The sequence below is a fragment of the Oryzias latipes genome, chromosome 5, assembly GCF_053564925.1.
Source record: "Oryzias latipes strain Hd-rR chromosome 5, Olatipes_Hd-rR_3.1".
Classification (NCBI taxonomy): domain Eukaryota; kingdom Metazoa; phylum Chordata; class Actinopteri; order Beloniformes; family Adrianichthyidae; genus Oryzias; species Oryzias latipes.
Window position 1 is genome coordinate 13236619 of NC_136241.1, and position 14920 is coordinate 13251538.

A 14920-nucleotide genomic window follows, 5' to 3' on the forward strand; every position below is an offset into this window, starting at 1 on the left:
AGTTGAGTTTAATGCCTGATCCAGAGGCTCGGATCCTTTAAATGCTTGAATTTTACTGCAACCTGTTTTGTCTTGACGTAGCTCAGTGTTATCGGATATTAGTGTATGTATGTGGCCCAAAACTTTATTTTTAGTTGCTAAGTAAATAACACTGGCATTCAGCTGTCTCCACTAAAAGGGCTTCTACAAATATCTCTAAACTCATGGGCTAGGAGATTATTGGACGGCTCTGTGCGTTCAAACCTTTTTATTTGACATATTTGATAGGGAATCCAGCATTCATTTGAAGTTTTTGTTGAGAATTTTTACTTTTTCACTTTTTGAGTTTTACACATTTAAGGTGAGGGTTAAAGTTAGGGTAAACCCGATACCACACTCGTTTGATTGCCCAGAACTAGTCTGTCAGGGCAGAAGATTAAGATGTGTTAATGCTTCACAAAACATTAACAACATTAATGTTTCACAAAACTTTTTTAACCACTCGTCCTTTGTTCGTTACGACTGCATGGAAAATAAACCTTATTTCAGCTGCAAACTTTATCAGTATTTTGACTGCAGTTAAGCCTATTATTCTGAGACACTTGGCACCATCGTTGTCAAAGACATTAAATAAGTTCATTTTACGATGTCTATGTGGTTTGATTTTTTTTTTCTTTAAATGAATACATTAGATTTTCCGTGAATTTAAAGCGGTACCTGAAGGCAGCAGCGTCACTATCGGCCATTCGCGATGTGTCATTTCAGCGAGGGGAGGGGGTTGAGTAGCTCTGCCAGCTCGCGCGCCCCAGCTCTCTCGTTTCACCAACCAAACAGAGGATGCGCGAGGACGAGTGTTAGCCTCGATTGTTGCGCGGTTTCGTGCAAAAAAGCGCTCTCATTTCAACAGTTAAGTCGAGCAGAACACGACTCTTTCAGATTTAGGATGGAACTCGCCTTTTCAGGAGGAAATATGCAATTTATTTGGCCGACTTTGGCGCTGTTCGCTATCGTCCTCTGCGCAACGCCGGGTAAGATTATAGCCAGCTCCTCTATAATAGATCCAGGCCGCGCCGCCGCCACTGTTAACATTTGGACTGCGGGGCTTCTCTGCCGTCGTTAGCTCGGCTTTAGCTTGGTTTGTGAAATAATTGGTATGGGTTTAGCCTCGGTTTATCCTCCATATCCTGCTAGCCTGTAGTTGTTAATTTTAGACCGGTCATTGGTTAACGGTACTACATTCGCTAAATGACTGATAATCCGAAAAAAGTCATTTTTAAAAATTATAGCATTTTACTCTTAAAGGATATGGTCATATTTATTTTATGTGAATTACCTAATTTATTTAAAATTATGCTGGAGTTGACAATCTGTGAAACTGTCATGTTTGTTTGTTTCCCAAAAAATATGAAGTCGAACCTGTGGGGGTGCTTAGTTAGGGCTTAGCATATATAACACTTATATGCTAAGCTTTTGTAATGAAAACACATTTCAACAAATGTTCATATTTTTCTCCCTTTTCTCTAAATGACGAGTTTGATACCTTTTATGTAAACTTTAGATACATTAACAACCCTGTGGATGTGCATGTTGGTGCTTATGTTATGGTCATTCTAATACATTTAAAACATTTCTGTGTAAACTAAAGTCATGCGAGTTCAAGAAAACATTATTTTCTAGCTATTTCTATGTCGATTATTTCTGCACAATGATTGATCTTATCATAAATCCTTTTCAGTAATGATGATTTTAAAACAAAACATTCTTTTTCAGTATTTAGCAGTTCCAGGTTTGGTGAGACAGGCTGAGCTCAGACTGTTGAGCCCATGATGCTGTAATTAAATGTCACCATAATGTGTGGGTTGCAGAACACAGTCGTGTGTGTGTGTGTGTGTGTGTGTGTGTGTGTGTGTGTGTGTGTGTGTGTGTGTGTGTGTGTGTGTGTGTGTGTGTGTGGGTGTGTGTGTGTGTGTGTGTGTGTGTGTGTATATGTGTGTGTGTGTGTGTGGTCTTTTGAACCTAATGAAAGGCTTTCTGTATGTTTTTCCCTCCAGAAACGTCAGTATCTGAACTGTTTTTCCCACCAGGACCAGAAAGTTCAGTTTTTCAGTTGAAAATATGGAATGAAACATGTTTTCTTTTTTATTGTAATGAAGATAGGAAAGCTACTTTATGAAATACATTTTAGTCGATTATCAGAGATAAGGATAGCTACTGAACAAAACCTGGAACATGTATATTAATTTGATTCATCAAATCCTCAAATTGATCATCATTTTAAGTACCGGTAATTCTTTTCGGTAAAATTTCGTGTTGGTGAGTTTTCAATGCAAAAAAATCACAATTGTATTGCAAATTCGATCTTTGTTTAGTTAAAGACCCATTCCAATGAAAATGCTGTTTTTGGTGTTTTTAACATGTACTTGTAGCCTTTTTCTTATTGTGGAGGATAAACACAATTAAACTTAAAATTGCATTTCAAAGTATGTCTTAATTTAAATCGTGGTAAATCGTGAGCAGATGAAAAGCGTATGTGTGACGTAGAAACTACTACGGCAAGCCACAATCTCCCCTTTTATCTCCATACTGAAGCATCCACTTGTAGACAAATAGATCCATGTTTGTCTTTGTTTTTCCCTCGTCTGAGCTGACATCTGGCTCTAAACTGGACGGCTGGATATAGCTCTGATACTGCTCACCATTTTTGTTGCACCGCTAATGTTAGCTTTAGGGGCTGCAAGCTAGCAGGGGATCACGTTAGCAGATGTATGATGGGAAGGGGGGGTGGGCTTAATCCACGCCAAATTTCTTAAAAATTCCTGCTGCTCTGCAGAAACAGTGTCTTAGAAAATGGCAGATTTTGAATTGAAGCTAAAAACAGCTTAACCGTCATCAAAAGACCACTGGGAAGGCTTTTAGAAGAGATTGGAGTTGGACTATAGCATAGCTAGTTTTGTAAAAGTGGGTTTTCGTTTCAAATATATATTAGTTTTGATTTGAAGGTTGAAAAATAGATCAAATTTCAATCCAATTTTATTGTAGATCAAATGTATTTGTCTTGGAAAGCCTTTCTTGTTTTCAGAGGGACCATGATGGTCCATCAAGTTCTCCATGCAGGCGTCTCATTTTGTCACTAATGTCTGCTCTTGTATTAAAGGTTAACGTCTAAAGTTCAACTCTCACAAGAGCAAAAAGGATTTAGTTCCAGAACGGGTCTTTTTGACTCGTCCTGAACATCTATCACATTTTCTCGTTGCCGTTGTGGAGACAGTTTTGCTCTTGTTCTACAGTGGGCGGGAACGAGGATTGTCTGTGGTATGTGGACAAAAACGGCACCTGGCACAACGGCTTCGACTGCCCTCTCATCACCTTCTGCTGTGGCAACTGTCAGCGGCGCTACTGCTGCCTGGACGCCTCCAAAATGATCACAGAAAGGGTGCAGAAACGCTGCATGCTCTTTCAGTTCAGGTAGGAGCAGACGCTCCAGCACAGTCGTTTTTAGGGCTGCACGATATCAGGAAAACTGATACTGTGATGACGATGTGACTTGAGATAAATGAACAAGTAGCAAAAACAACAAAAACATTTCCATTTCACTGCAAAAGTTTATTTAAATAAGAGTCAAAATACCTTAAATTATTCTCCAAATGACCCTCGTCTAATTAGGCGGGTCACATCTAACATAAAAGCTCCATCCTGATTGGTCAACAATGTGAAGGGCTCCATCTGATTGGTCAAATGCATAAAGGGATTTATTCAATTCATTGAATAGTTCAAGTTGCCATAAGTTTGTTTTAGCACATTTAAGGTTTACCATTTATTGGGATTTTCGCTGACTTTTGCGATATGGATATTGCACAGCTAGAAATCGCGATAACGATAAATTTCCGATTAATTGTGCAGGACTAGTTGTTTTTTTTTTTCATTTAACATCAGATCATCATGATCATTCATACTTAGAGATACTGTGAAAGTCCTACAGTAAATACGTGACAGTTGAATTCTCCTAATATGATTTAAAAACAAAAGTTCTCACATATTGACCAACAATAGTAATGATTTCTGCACTCTCACATGAGTTCATCTGTCATAAAACTGAGGCAGTTTGGGCACACAGCTACTTTTTCAAAGTGTGAAGTACAAATTTCTGGAACCTGATTCCTCCGCTCTTCTCTTTCTGACTGCTCAGCCCCACCACTTTGGCCGGCATTGCGTCCTCCGTCCTCCTCTTCGTGGCCGTCATTGCGGCGATGGTCTGCTGCTTCATGTGTTCCTGCTGTTACCTCTACCAGAGGAGGCAGCAGAGGGGCAGGACGCCCTATGATGGTGAGACTTCAGCTCCTTATGGGGGGGGGGTAGTTACTATTAGATGAGGATTCTGAATTCTGATGGTCACTTTTCTTTGACCAGCAGCACAGCAGATCCCCATGGCCAGCTATCCCGTGGAGCACATGTATGACGCTTATGGAAAGCCGCTGGGACCGTCGGAGTATCCACACCTGGGTTATCCCATGGCACCGCAGTATCCGGGAATGCCCCCACAGTACCCTGTGATGCAACCAGGGCTATACCCGCCCCAACCGCTGGACCCCTCCTACAGTCAGGGTAAAAGCAGCACAACTTTGGGTTTGAGGTTAACAACTTGTGTTTGTAGAGTAGCGATGAAATCTGTGCGGGCTTTGATTCCTGTGACGGATGGAGCGGAGTTAGGAGAGGCTTTGTTCACTCGTAGCTGGAGAAAGTTTAATCATAGTATTTTAAAAGTTCCAGGAAGTGTTAACAATGAAAAACTGAAATGGGATTGTCCTGCAGGGTTAAAGTCCCACTCTGATCATCTTTGATCTATTTTATAATTATAATTTTGCAGATTTTAGCCACAATTTTAAAAAGTCTGTGTCCTTTTCTAGCTAATGGTTTCTGCAGAGCGGCAGGAGTTTATTAGAAATTCACCTCTGAGTTGTGGGCGGGACTGTTGACATCGATCAAGCTCGCCCCCCCCCTTCCCATCACCCATCCGTTTACACTAGCTTCCAGCCCCTCACACCCCCAACCAAACAGTACTGTGGCAGCAAAAATGGTGATCAATATTGGAGCTATCCAGCTGTACAGTTTCCATTCAGACATTCAGCTCAGAGGAGGAAAACAGAGACGAACATGGATCTATCTGTCTAAGTGGATGCATCAGAATGGAGTGGAGAGCCTTTAGCCTCTGATCGTAGCCCCTTCGTCACACCTGCAAGCCTTTTCAAATATCATTCGTTCAACTGCACCTGATTCACGGTGATTTGAATAAAGAATAACTCAGAAATACAATTTAAAGCTAAATGTTCTCTTATGTCCTCCATCGTCTGAAAAACGGCACAAGAAGATGCTAGAAACACCATTTTCATGGGAGTGGGTCTTTATCTGTTTGATTTGACAGTGAATCTGACTGATCCAAGCTGCTAAATAGTTGCTGATTATAAATAAGAAATAAAAAACCTTTGATTTGGGAGTTAGTGCACATGTTTTTGACACTTGTGTTTTCTTCCCCCAGCTCCACCCCCTTACTCTCCACCTCAGTATCCCGGCCACTGATGGGCTCCTCTCAAGACGGACGGCGTTGGAGAAACGGCTCGTCTGAAGCAAAAGACTGTTCCAAAAAAAAAAAAAAGGAATTCAGACGGCAGCCACGCTCCTCCACGCAGTCTAACACTCTAATAAAAGCTACAGCTCGACTAGCAAAGGTTTTCCTGCAGAGGAGAACAGAAAGCACTTTAAGGTTTGTTCTGTTGTTCTGTTTCGTTTTCTTGATGTTTTCCAGCTTTGTCCTACTTTCCCTCGTGATCGCTGTAGATCAGATTCTCTCCTGCCGCTCTGACGTGTTTGGCAGCAGGCGCTACATCATCTTTTAAGGAGGATTTACATCTTGATCATTCTACTTTTGACTCGCTCATCTCAGTGACAGGCTGCCATGTAAAAAGACAACCGGTCAATATATATATATTTGAAGTAAAGAACATTTCTTCTGGACTCCTATTCAATTTGAAGTCATTTTTAAGAACTAGTGGCAACATTCCAGGTCATTTCGGATCCATATTTAGGGGTTTTTCTATTGCTAACCCATTAAGTTGAGACATTTCTCTGAGCTTAAAAGACAGACGATCAACATGAGGACATTTCCGCCTGCACTCCGCTCTACTTTTTTAAAGCATTTCTCATCAGCTTTATAGAGTATAGCACATATTTAGAGAGTATAGAAACAAATAATTCAATTTCAACTGAATCCCTTTTGATCTAAATAACTGCATGATTTTTTTTTGAGGCTTTGTATAACCACAATCCTTCAAAATAAAAGCATACACCTGCAGAAAACTTAAAGATCTGATTAAAGCAAAAAAAACAAATAAAAGTAGAACAATAAAGGTCATAATTCAAATATAAATGGAATAGACGGAAGCAACAGTTCAATAATAATTAGGAGGGTGTTTTTAAGGCAGAATAAACTATTTCTGTTACCCTTAAAAAACACAAACTTAACACTGATGGGTAGTAACCTGACAGAATTGACCAAAAGTGTTTTTCTCACCTCCCTGTATAACAAATTTACCTTATATGACCATTTATGGTTACGTAATTCACATTTTCAGACCAAATTAAAGCCATTTTTTGATTTTTTTTTTCCCCAGTATTTTGAAGTTGTTTAGGTGAAAAGCTGTAATCACTCATTGAACTCGTGCTGGCTCCCTTTTCACCTTCAGCCTCCTCCTGCCGGTCTCCTGTTGTCTTCTGCTCCTTCTCACATTCTTTAGGAACTAGTCTCAACACTACAATCCAACTTTCATGTTGGCCGTGCGCCGCTTTAGGCTCGTCTCTTGTCGCTCACCGAGGTCAAAGGAGAAGTTGTAGGACTTTCTGAATAATGAAAAGAAAACGTCTCTTCTTACAATAACTATTTAAGAAAAAAATAGATGAACTTTTGAATTTTTTGTAAATCCTTTCTTCCGTTGATGATGCTGTAACAATGTGTATTGTTCTGTAACATGTTTTGACGTCCTCCTACTGAGTATTTATTTATTCTTACTGTGAAGGATTTCTCTCCGTATCGACTAAGCTACAAATCCTAAATTCAGCACAGTTGGAGACTTCCCAGGATTCTTTGACGTTTCTCAGAAATCCATTCCCGTTGCTTTCCACTGACTGCTCATCTCAGTGTTTGTTTGAAGAATCGCTGAGATGGATTCAGTTTTAGATACAAATGCAATACAAACATAGTTGTTGACAAATCATCGAAGGCACAATGGTTCAAAGGTAACATGTACCCGACAATTACATGGACGTGAAGCAGATGGGTGAGATTTAAGTGCAGACGTTTACTATTTTAACTCCAGGAACTTTGAATCCCTTCAATTTTTTTCTTTCCCAATTTTAGAATTCTGAAAAGAAGCCACTAGAACCTCTAACATGGGAAATAATTGACTATAAATGTGTCTTAATCCTTCATTAATCAAAGGAAATTGTCTCATGAAAAAAAGCCAGTTTTGGTCTTTGTGCAGGACAGAGACCAAGTTCTGCTGTCTTTATACCAACAAGTTAATGGAAAGCTAAATCCAGCTCCCTATGCAAACACTTTGACACTTTTCTTTGCTGTTTAGAACCCCCCCCCTCCCCCCCCCAAAATGCAATAGTGAAGCGGAGCATTTGAAAAAATAGTACGTTTTTCTCTATTACCGTCATTTAGCCCATCATCTTTGATTTCCTATAAAAGAAAGCCCCTAAATGGATTTCCTTCCATCTCAAAGCTTTCTTTTAGCCGAAAACCTAAATGAAAATGCTTTTGTTTCCAAATGTTCTGAGCCGTAACCTTAGGTTTAGTCAGGTTTCAATGATCCATGTGATCGGGGAGAGTGTTGGCTGAGAAACCTACCGCTGCAGTTTGTGTTCCAGCAAAACATTGCATGAGTTTGATGAAACGTGATGTTCTTATCAGGTCAAACCCTGCACAGGATGACTGTTTAGACACGGATGCAGACTTTGTAACGCACAAGAATAACACAAACATACAATATGAAGTTTTCAGATGTAGATTTGCTCACCGACGTTTGCTTAAACCACCTTTAAAAGATGGTTTAGGGAGATCTAGAGGAACGTTTGTCTGCATGTGGCTGTTGTCTGTTGTCATATGGATGATATGACATTTTAATATATGCTGGGTGAAGGGGGTGTAATATTTGTATTAACATAAAGTCTAATTTTTGGATGTAAAATACAACTTTTGTGTGCTCTTTATTTATTTGTTTGTTTAGTCTCTTGCAAGTAAACACATGAAATTTGGGCTCCAGATCCAGTTGTGGCTCTTTTATCCCTTTAGTATGACTCTTTGGTTTTTGAGAAAAACTGCTGCAGATGTGAAAAATGACTTTGTAGTTTAGGTTCATTTGTTTTAGGTCATTAAGATTTGTGTGTAGATTTTTAACATGTCAGATAAATGAAAAATAATACAGTAAAAAGTTGAATTTATTGTCAGATTGGATTTTTAGAATAAGATTAAAGCTCATATTGATATCTACTGCTGAACTACAGAGTTTAGTTGCTGTTTAGAGGCAAATACTCTGACAGCATATAATTGCATTAACATAAATTGTCATATTTATGTTCCACAATGAAAGGGGGAAAAATAGATGAAGGCACATCAAAGTCAAAATGTTTGACTGGACTTTTAAATTCAAGTAAATCTGCTGCAGAAGGAGGATCTTATTGACAAGAGGGGACTTTTATTTTAACAGGAACGTCTGTGCTGATATCAAAAGTTAAATTTGTCATGTACAGACAAATAAAACACAGCTATCACTAATTTACTAGCATTATTCAAAAGCTACATTTTATAAATGAATGGCCATAAAAACTGAAAAAAAGTGTTTTTATGTGGGGCTTTGCGTGTGTTTTGGTTAGTAAGGAAATGGACCAAATGGCGCTTTTAAGTTGTAAAACTTAAAAGCGCCTTCTATAAATTTGACCACTAGATGTCGCTGTGAAGAGCCTGTTTCTGGCCACACAAAATACAAATGGACAGTAAAAATATATTTAAAAAAATTAAAATAGTATATATTTTAATTAAAATGGTCTATATTGGAAATTTTGCTGTTCAAAAAAATCTTAGATATTAAATATGATTCGAAATGTAATATTATTAAATATTAGAATTTAAATATTACCAGATTAGTTTGGATATTTTTCTAATTTTAAATGAGTAATGTAATATTAAGCTAAAGAGATGAGCAGGAATTCTTTTCTTTGTAGTTTAATCATTTTTATCTTTCAATAATCTTTTAATATAATGCAATTCTTAAGCAACTGATTTGTTTCAGTTACATAAATACAAGTATGTTTGTTTTTAATATACATCAAATGAATGAACTTGGTGTTATGCTGTGGAAGGAAAACATTTTAATGTCAATGCTTTTAGTCTGTTGGTGTCAGTAAAAGAGACAAATGGAAAACTTTCAACAACAGAATTTTTATAAAAGGAAGAAGTTGGTATTTAAAAAGCTAAAGCAGGTAATTACGGTGGTCGAGAGGTGCTAGACACGTTTACTGTTGTGTTTCAGTATTTGTTCATTTGTACTGGGATTTGCTGTGAACGTGTCTTGCACCTCTCGACCACCGTAGGTAATGGATGGCAATGTGAAGACTGGACTTCATTCTTTAGAAGCCATTTATTTAAAGTCTGATCCTCAGAATTTCCCTCATTTTCTTAATAGATTTATTTAAAAATTTGCATTTTATTGGGAACATTTTGTAAACTGGTAAAATTGGAAGCAACATTCTCAGCAGCACAGAAAACTTTTTAAAGTAGAAAATTGATGCAAATGATAACAAATGCAGCCGCTGCAGTCATGAAATGTTTATTCTTCCATATCGGCATATTTTAAATGTACCCAGCTTTTTAAATAGAACTGATTGAAAAACTTTGATTTGCAGAAGTTTATTTGTTAAATAAATAAACTGATGCCATTCAGGGACTAGAAATGATTTTAGAGCCTAATCTTTTTTTTCCTCCAAAGTAAAACAAGTTTTCAAAGCAGTCTGTAACAGTTTCTAAAAAAGTCACAACTTTAAACTAATTTTGATTTTTTTTTTTTGTTGTTTTTACGTACATACATTTATTTGGTTGTTAATCAATGTTTCCGTTAAAAAAAATTACTAATTTTTTTTCAATGATTGTGACTTCTACTTTCCAAATCGCTTCCATATTGAAAATGTTTTGGTTTTACCTTTTAATGCTGGTTTTGTTCCTTCACCCTGAATAGATGTTGTAGTAGAAATGTTTCTGTTCTAGTTTTTCTGTTTCCACCTAAATGAGCTTTCCAACTCATTTTTAACTTCTTTTTTTAAGAGTTTCTTTAGGTTTTTTATCCAAAAAAAAAAAGGTTCACAAAAGTAATTTTTTATTAGACTAGGGAACATTTTTAAAAAGATCCATAAAATAAATTATGAGCAGTCTCTTCTGTAAACATAAATTAGGTAATGGGATGTCTGCTTTATAAACTTCAGCCCTTCCCATTACCATGAAAGGAGCACAGACCCTGAACTAAATATGGACATGCACTTTAACAGGATTTCCAGGAATGTCCCAGCCTCACAGCGCTCTTTGATGAAACCAGCCTCTTCCAGTTCGTCACTGGTACCCCTCACTTCAAATCTGTGAGTTCAAAGCCTTTTGCTCCGGGATTGATATCTCTGATGCTTCTGCGTTGATGGGACACTGCAGGACGGCTCAGCCTCTGCGTATCTGAAATCTCAATCCATTCCACCAGAAAGTCCTTCAGATCCTGGATTCAGTTTCACGTCCAGCTTACACATGTCCAGGCGAAAAGTGAAGGGCCTGACCCAAACCGGCCGTCAGGTCAGCGAGGATCCGGACCTGGACAATCTGCTGTCCACCCTCTCCCCTGAGGAAATTTTGGAGCTGAATAAGGACTTGAAGAATGTACCGGACGTCAACCTGGAGGATGGGAAGATCCCCGTCCCAGGTGACTGCCAGGCTGCACAGCCGCATCCGAGCGGCGACGTCAGGGACGGCGGAGGGAAGCTCAGTCAGAGGGAGAAGTCGTCTGAGGTGAGTGAAAAACTTTCCATTCGAGCTTCTTATGTCGGTGAACAAGACCTCATCTCTCTGAATGTATACATGAATGCATCTATGCCCTCCTGCTCCCACATTGCATCAGATTAAAGCGCAGCAATCCTCCAGAGTTACTGAATCTGTACTTTCCCCACTGAGGGGTTTTACTTCCACCTCTTTCTCCTGGATGCTCCACACAAAAACAGTTTATCAGAAACTCACAGGGTCATTTCAATCATCATTTTAATCTACTCAAAAGCTATGAGATGCCCTCAGCTCAGAGTTTGTGAGTTCAAAGCGACGCACTCCAGAGGATGGAGCAGAAGTCGTCTTAATCCTGGCCTAATGGAATTCCTCGGCTGATCGCTCCCACGCCGGCTGCCTTTTAAGGATACATCTGCCGGGGCCACGGCCTTGCACTGTCAAACAGATGGAGAAGCACAAATCAAACACTTAGAAAGCTACTCGCCGCAAATCTTTTCCTGCGCTTTTAAGACGGCATCGCTGGTCCGTCTGCTGTCTGCAAACACTCAGGCCACTCAAAGCCTGATGCTGTGAATCCTTACAGGGAAGAAATACACATTTGTCAACCACTGGGATAAACACAAATCTCCTTGGGAGGAGGGTTTTCAAGTAAATAATCCTGGATAAATGAAGGTCTTTTCATCTGTGACAATTCCCACTTTGTCTTCCTGTAGAGGGACCTAAGAAGAGAGAGCCGGAAGCAGGAATACCTGAGGAAAATGGGCCTCAGCCAGGAGGAGAACGGAGACACAAAAGCAGGAGTGAGGAGACAGCCCAGCGTCTCCAACAAAACAGAAAACAACAACAGAAAAGGTGCAGACGCTTATAAAGAGGAGCTCAGCTGGAGCTCGAGTCGAAGCAGGAGAAGGGAGAGCAGAGAGAGCTCTGTGAACGAGGACGCGGAAAAGGAAAAAGGGAAACACGAAGACAGCAGGTTAAGAAGCAGGACAGAAAACAGGGAGAGCACAGGCAGCAAAACGAAGGACATGGTCTCCAAGTTGCAGGAGAAAAAGGAAGACGGCAAAGAAAAGGACAGGAGGGATGACCTCAGGAAAAGAGATGACAGCAAAACCAAGGACATTATCTCGAAGCTTCGAGAGAAAAGCGAGAAGGACGCGGGAAGAGAGAAAGAGAGAAGATCCGAGAGCATCAGAACTCAGGGGCTTGTCTCAAAAATGGTTGAGAAGCAGAGCAAGCCACCGGAAAGGGAGACCCAGGGGAGCAAGAATCCAAAAGCAGAAGAAAATGATGCAGAAGTCAGAAACCAACTCCAGCGCCAACCATCTGTGAAGGACGAGCTGCAGGTGGAACCGAATTGTGTGGATGGGGAATTCATGAGTAACCATAGAGATGATGGAGAAGAGGAAGCTCCAAAGACCAACATGAGGAGGAAAGCAGACGGCGGAGGAGGCAGGGGTGGAAAAGCTGAGGAGAAGGAGAAACCTGGTGAGTGTGCGATAAAGAACAGCCCAAAGGTGAAGCAAGAGGAGGAAGAGGACGAAGACTCAAGCATGTTCGATGAACTGATGCAGCAGGTTCGAAGCAACGACCCCTCCCTGACCGAGCTCAATGTCAACAACTCTGAGGTCATCAAGGCCAAAACGCTGATGGAGTTCACGGAGGCTCTGCACGACAACACCCAAGTCAAGATCTTTGCGCTTGCCAACTGCCGTGCAGATGACCACGTGGCGTACGCCATCGCCGGCATGCTGCGCCGCAACAAGACCATCACCAGCATCAACCTGGACTCCAACCATCTCACTGGCAAAGGCATCCTCTCTCTCATCCAGTCACTGCAGCACAACTCCACGCTGACCGAGCTCCGCTTTCAGAACCAGCGCCACATCTGCGGGGGGAAGACGGAGATGGAGATGGTCAAGATCCTCAAAGAAAACACCACTCTGCTCAAGCTGGGCTACCACTTTGAGTTACAGGGACCCAGGATGACCATGACCAACATCCTGAGTCGCAACATGGACCGACAGAGGCAGAGGCGCCTGCAGGAGCAGAAGCAGGCTCAGGGCAACGGCGAGAAGAAGGGGGCGCTGGAGGTGCCCAAGATCATTGGAGGTGGAGGATCTCTGAGGAGCTCCCCGAAGTCCTCTCCCAAACCATCTCCCATCCATTCTCCTATGCCTTCACCAAAGTTAACTCCAAGAAAAGGAGCCAGGGGTCCAGCTCCACCACCACCTCCTCCTCCACCTCCTCCTGGGGGTGGGCCCCCACCTCCTCCACCTCCCATGATGGACGGAGGCCATTCAGGCAGGAGCTCAAGGGACCAACTGCTGGCCTCCATCCGAGGAACCAACATCAAGCATCTTAAGAAGGTAAGCAGAGGCAGGAGAATTTTTCTTTCCAGAGAGCTGAAGCTGCTTTTCAAACCCTCCATGTTTGATTTTCTGTGCAGGTGCCAGTGCCAAAGTGGCTGAAATAACTCTGAAGGAGAACAGACATCTCACTCTGAAGTTTTTTGTTTTTTATAAGTCGATAAACTCCACATTCCTGCAGCTGGCTGGAGAGCTGAACAATGCGACGGACAGGACGAGAAGGAGATGGTCGGATGACCCGCCCTCCTTCTGAGTTCTCCCCTCAAAAACTGGACCAAAAGGACTCTTGGGAGAATGGGGGGTGTGGGGTCCTGCGTGACACGAGGTTCGGCTGTCTGTGTCTTTTCTGAGGCTTTTTATTTTTTGCACTAAAAGATTCTAAGCTGATCATAGAACCGATTGACTTTAATCACCTGACTGTGTGACAAGCTTCAGTTCAAATCATTAGCTTTAATAATGTTAATTTGATCATTTCTTATTTATTGGTGAGGAAGCATTTTATTTTGACTCTGCAATGCAAATGTCAGAATTTCAGAAAAAACAAAAAGTGTTTACAAAAAAATTCAACTATCCCTTTGATTGTGATTCACAGAATCTGCTTTCAAACAGCCTGAACGGATGACAGAATGCCGTTTTAAACAGCAAACTACTGCCCTTTAGTGTCTGATATGATATTTTATTCAGAGCTGTTTCAGCTTAACTGTTTGATGTTTTTATCTGGATGCTAATTCCGCTTTGTGTCTTAAGTTGGGTGGGACATTTGAAGACCATCCTCCTCATTATAGTGCCGTGTCATTAAAAACTGGGATGAGAGGGACTCGAAGGGTTGTACACCTGCCTTATCACACCTGTGTTTATCAGATTGTCCAAAATAAAAGAGTCTGACGTGACTGCAAGGAGCATGAAGGCCTGTGTCCGCGTTCGTTTGGCTCGTTTTCACGTCAAGAACTGCTTCATTCGCCTCTCTTTTGTACACAATACCGCCCTGTCCTGTCTGGATATCGAGGAGTTCTGTTTCTCCAAGCATCCCAGCCTGTCCTGAGACCGGCTTAGACAATATTAAGCTGGAAAGCTTGAATCTCTTACTTTCTTGTGAAGCATTTTTGAGTTTTTTAACCAGATGACTACAGTTAGTTATTTCTGTTTTTTGAAAAGAAGATTCGATTTTTAAAGTATTCATCATCCTCCTTTCTGGATTAAGAACGTGATGCAGTCACTGGGTACAAATGACCCACTCCTTTGAATCCACAGCAGCATTCTTTCTGTTGCTGACAACAAATCACAAGCGGTTTGGAAACGGTTGGTTTCTACATGCGAGGTAGCCGTCATCCTGAAACAGAGGAGAGGGGAGCTGCACTGGCTGCAGGCCAGGTTGTGTCTCCAAACTCAGTCCTTACACATGAAATGCCCATATTTGGTCATTTCTCAATGAAAGCTCACTCTGCAAGTCATTCCTTTCCTATTTCTAATAATGGGCTTCATGCCAGCCGTC

At 40.9% G+C, this 14920-nt stretch overlaps 2 protein-coding genes across 6 annotated transcripts; both read left to right on the top strand.

Moving 5' to 3' along the window:
- Positions 1–718: 718 nt before the first annotated feature.
- On the top strand, positions 719–8227 carry shisa4 (shisa family member 4). Of its 4 annotated transcripts, none has more exons than XM_023954905.2 (5): positions 719–1007; positions 3267–3444; positions 4166–4302; positions 4387–4581; positions 5513–8227. In XM_023954905.2, the coding sequence occupies exons 1-5, from the start codon at positions 731–733 to the stop codon at positions 5551–5553; spliced, it is 828 nt and encodes a 275-aa protein (XP_023810673.1). In that variant the 5' UTR covers positions 719–730; the 3' UTR covers positions 5554–8227. The 4 variants fall into 4 exon arrangements, with proteins under 4 accessions (XP_023810673.1, XP_023810674.1, XP_078803278.1 ...); XM_023954906.2 differs by having other exon boundaries at positions 4390–4581; XM_078947152.1 differs by having other exon boundaries at positions 744–885.
- Positions 8228–10570: 2343 nt separating this feature from the next.
- Positions 10571–14334, top strand: lmod1b (leiomodin 1b (smooth muscle)). Of its 2 annotated transcripts, XM_078947154.1 has the most exons (4): positions 10571–10659; positions 10773–11074; positions 11776–13428; positions 13509–14334. In XM_078947154.1, the coding sequence occupies exons 2-4, from the start codon at positions 10817–10819 to the stop codon at positions 13533–13535; spliced, it is 1938 nt and encodes a 645-aa protein (XP_078803280.1). In that variant the 5' UTR covers positions 10571–10659; positions 10773–10816; the 3' UTR covers positions 13536–14334. The 2 variants fall into 2 exon arrangements, with proteins under 2 accessions (XP_078803280.1, XP_023810675.1); XM_023954907.2 differs by having other exon boundaries at positions 10602–11074.
- The last annotated feature ends 586 nt before the right edge of the window (positions 14335–14920 follow it).

Bases quoted from the DNA above. Each gene is read 5' to 3' on its own strand.
- shisa4 (XM_023954905.2), top strand. From the start codon at position 731: ATGTGTCATTTCAGCGAGGGGAGGGGGTTGAGTAGCTCTGCCAGCTCG. The intron at 1,008-3,266 runs GTAAGATTATAG...CTTGTTCTACAG, and splicing joins CGTCCTCTGCGCAACGCCGG to TGGGCGGGAACGAGGATTGT. The intron at 3,445-4,165 runs GTAGGAGCAGAC...CTGACTGCTCAG, and splicing joins TGCATGCTCTTTCAGTTCAG to CCCCACCACTTTGGCCGGCA.
- lmod1b (XM_078947154.1), top strand. From the start codon at position 10,817: ATGTCCAGGCGAAAAGTGAAGGGCCTGACCCAAACCGGCCGTCAGGTC. The intron at 11,075-11,775 runs GTGAGTGAAAAA...GTCTTCCTGTAG, and splicing joins AGAGGGAGAAGTCGTCTGAG to AGGGACCTAAGAAGAGAGAG. The intron at 13,429-13,508 runs GTAAGCAGAGGC...TTTTCTGTGCAG, and splicing joins ACATCAAGCATCTTAAGAAG to GTGCCAGTGCCAAAGTGGCT.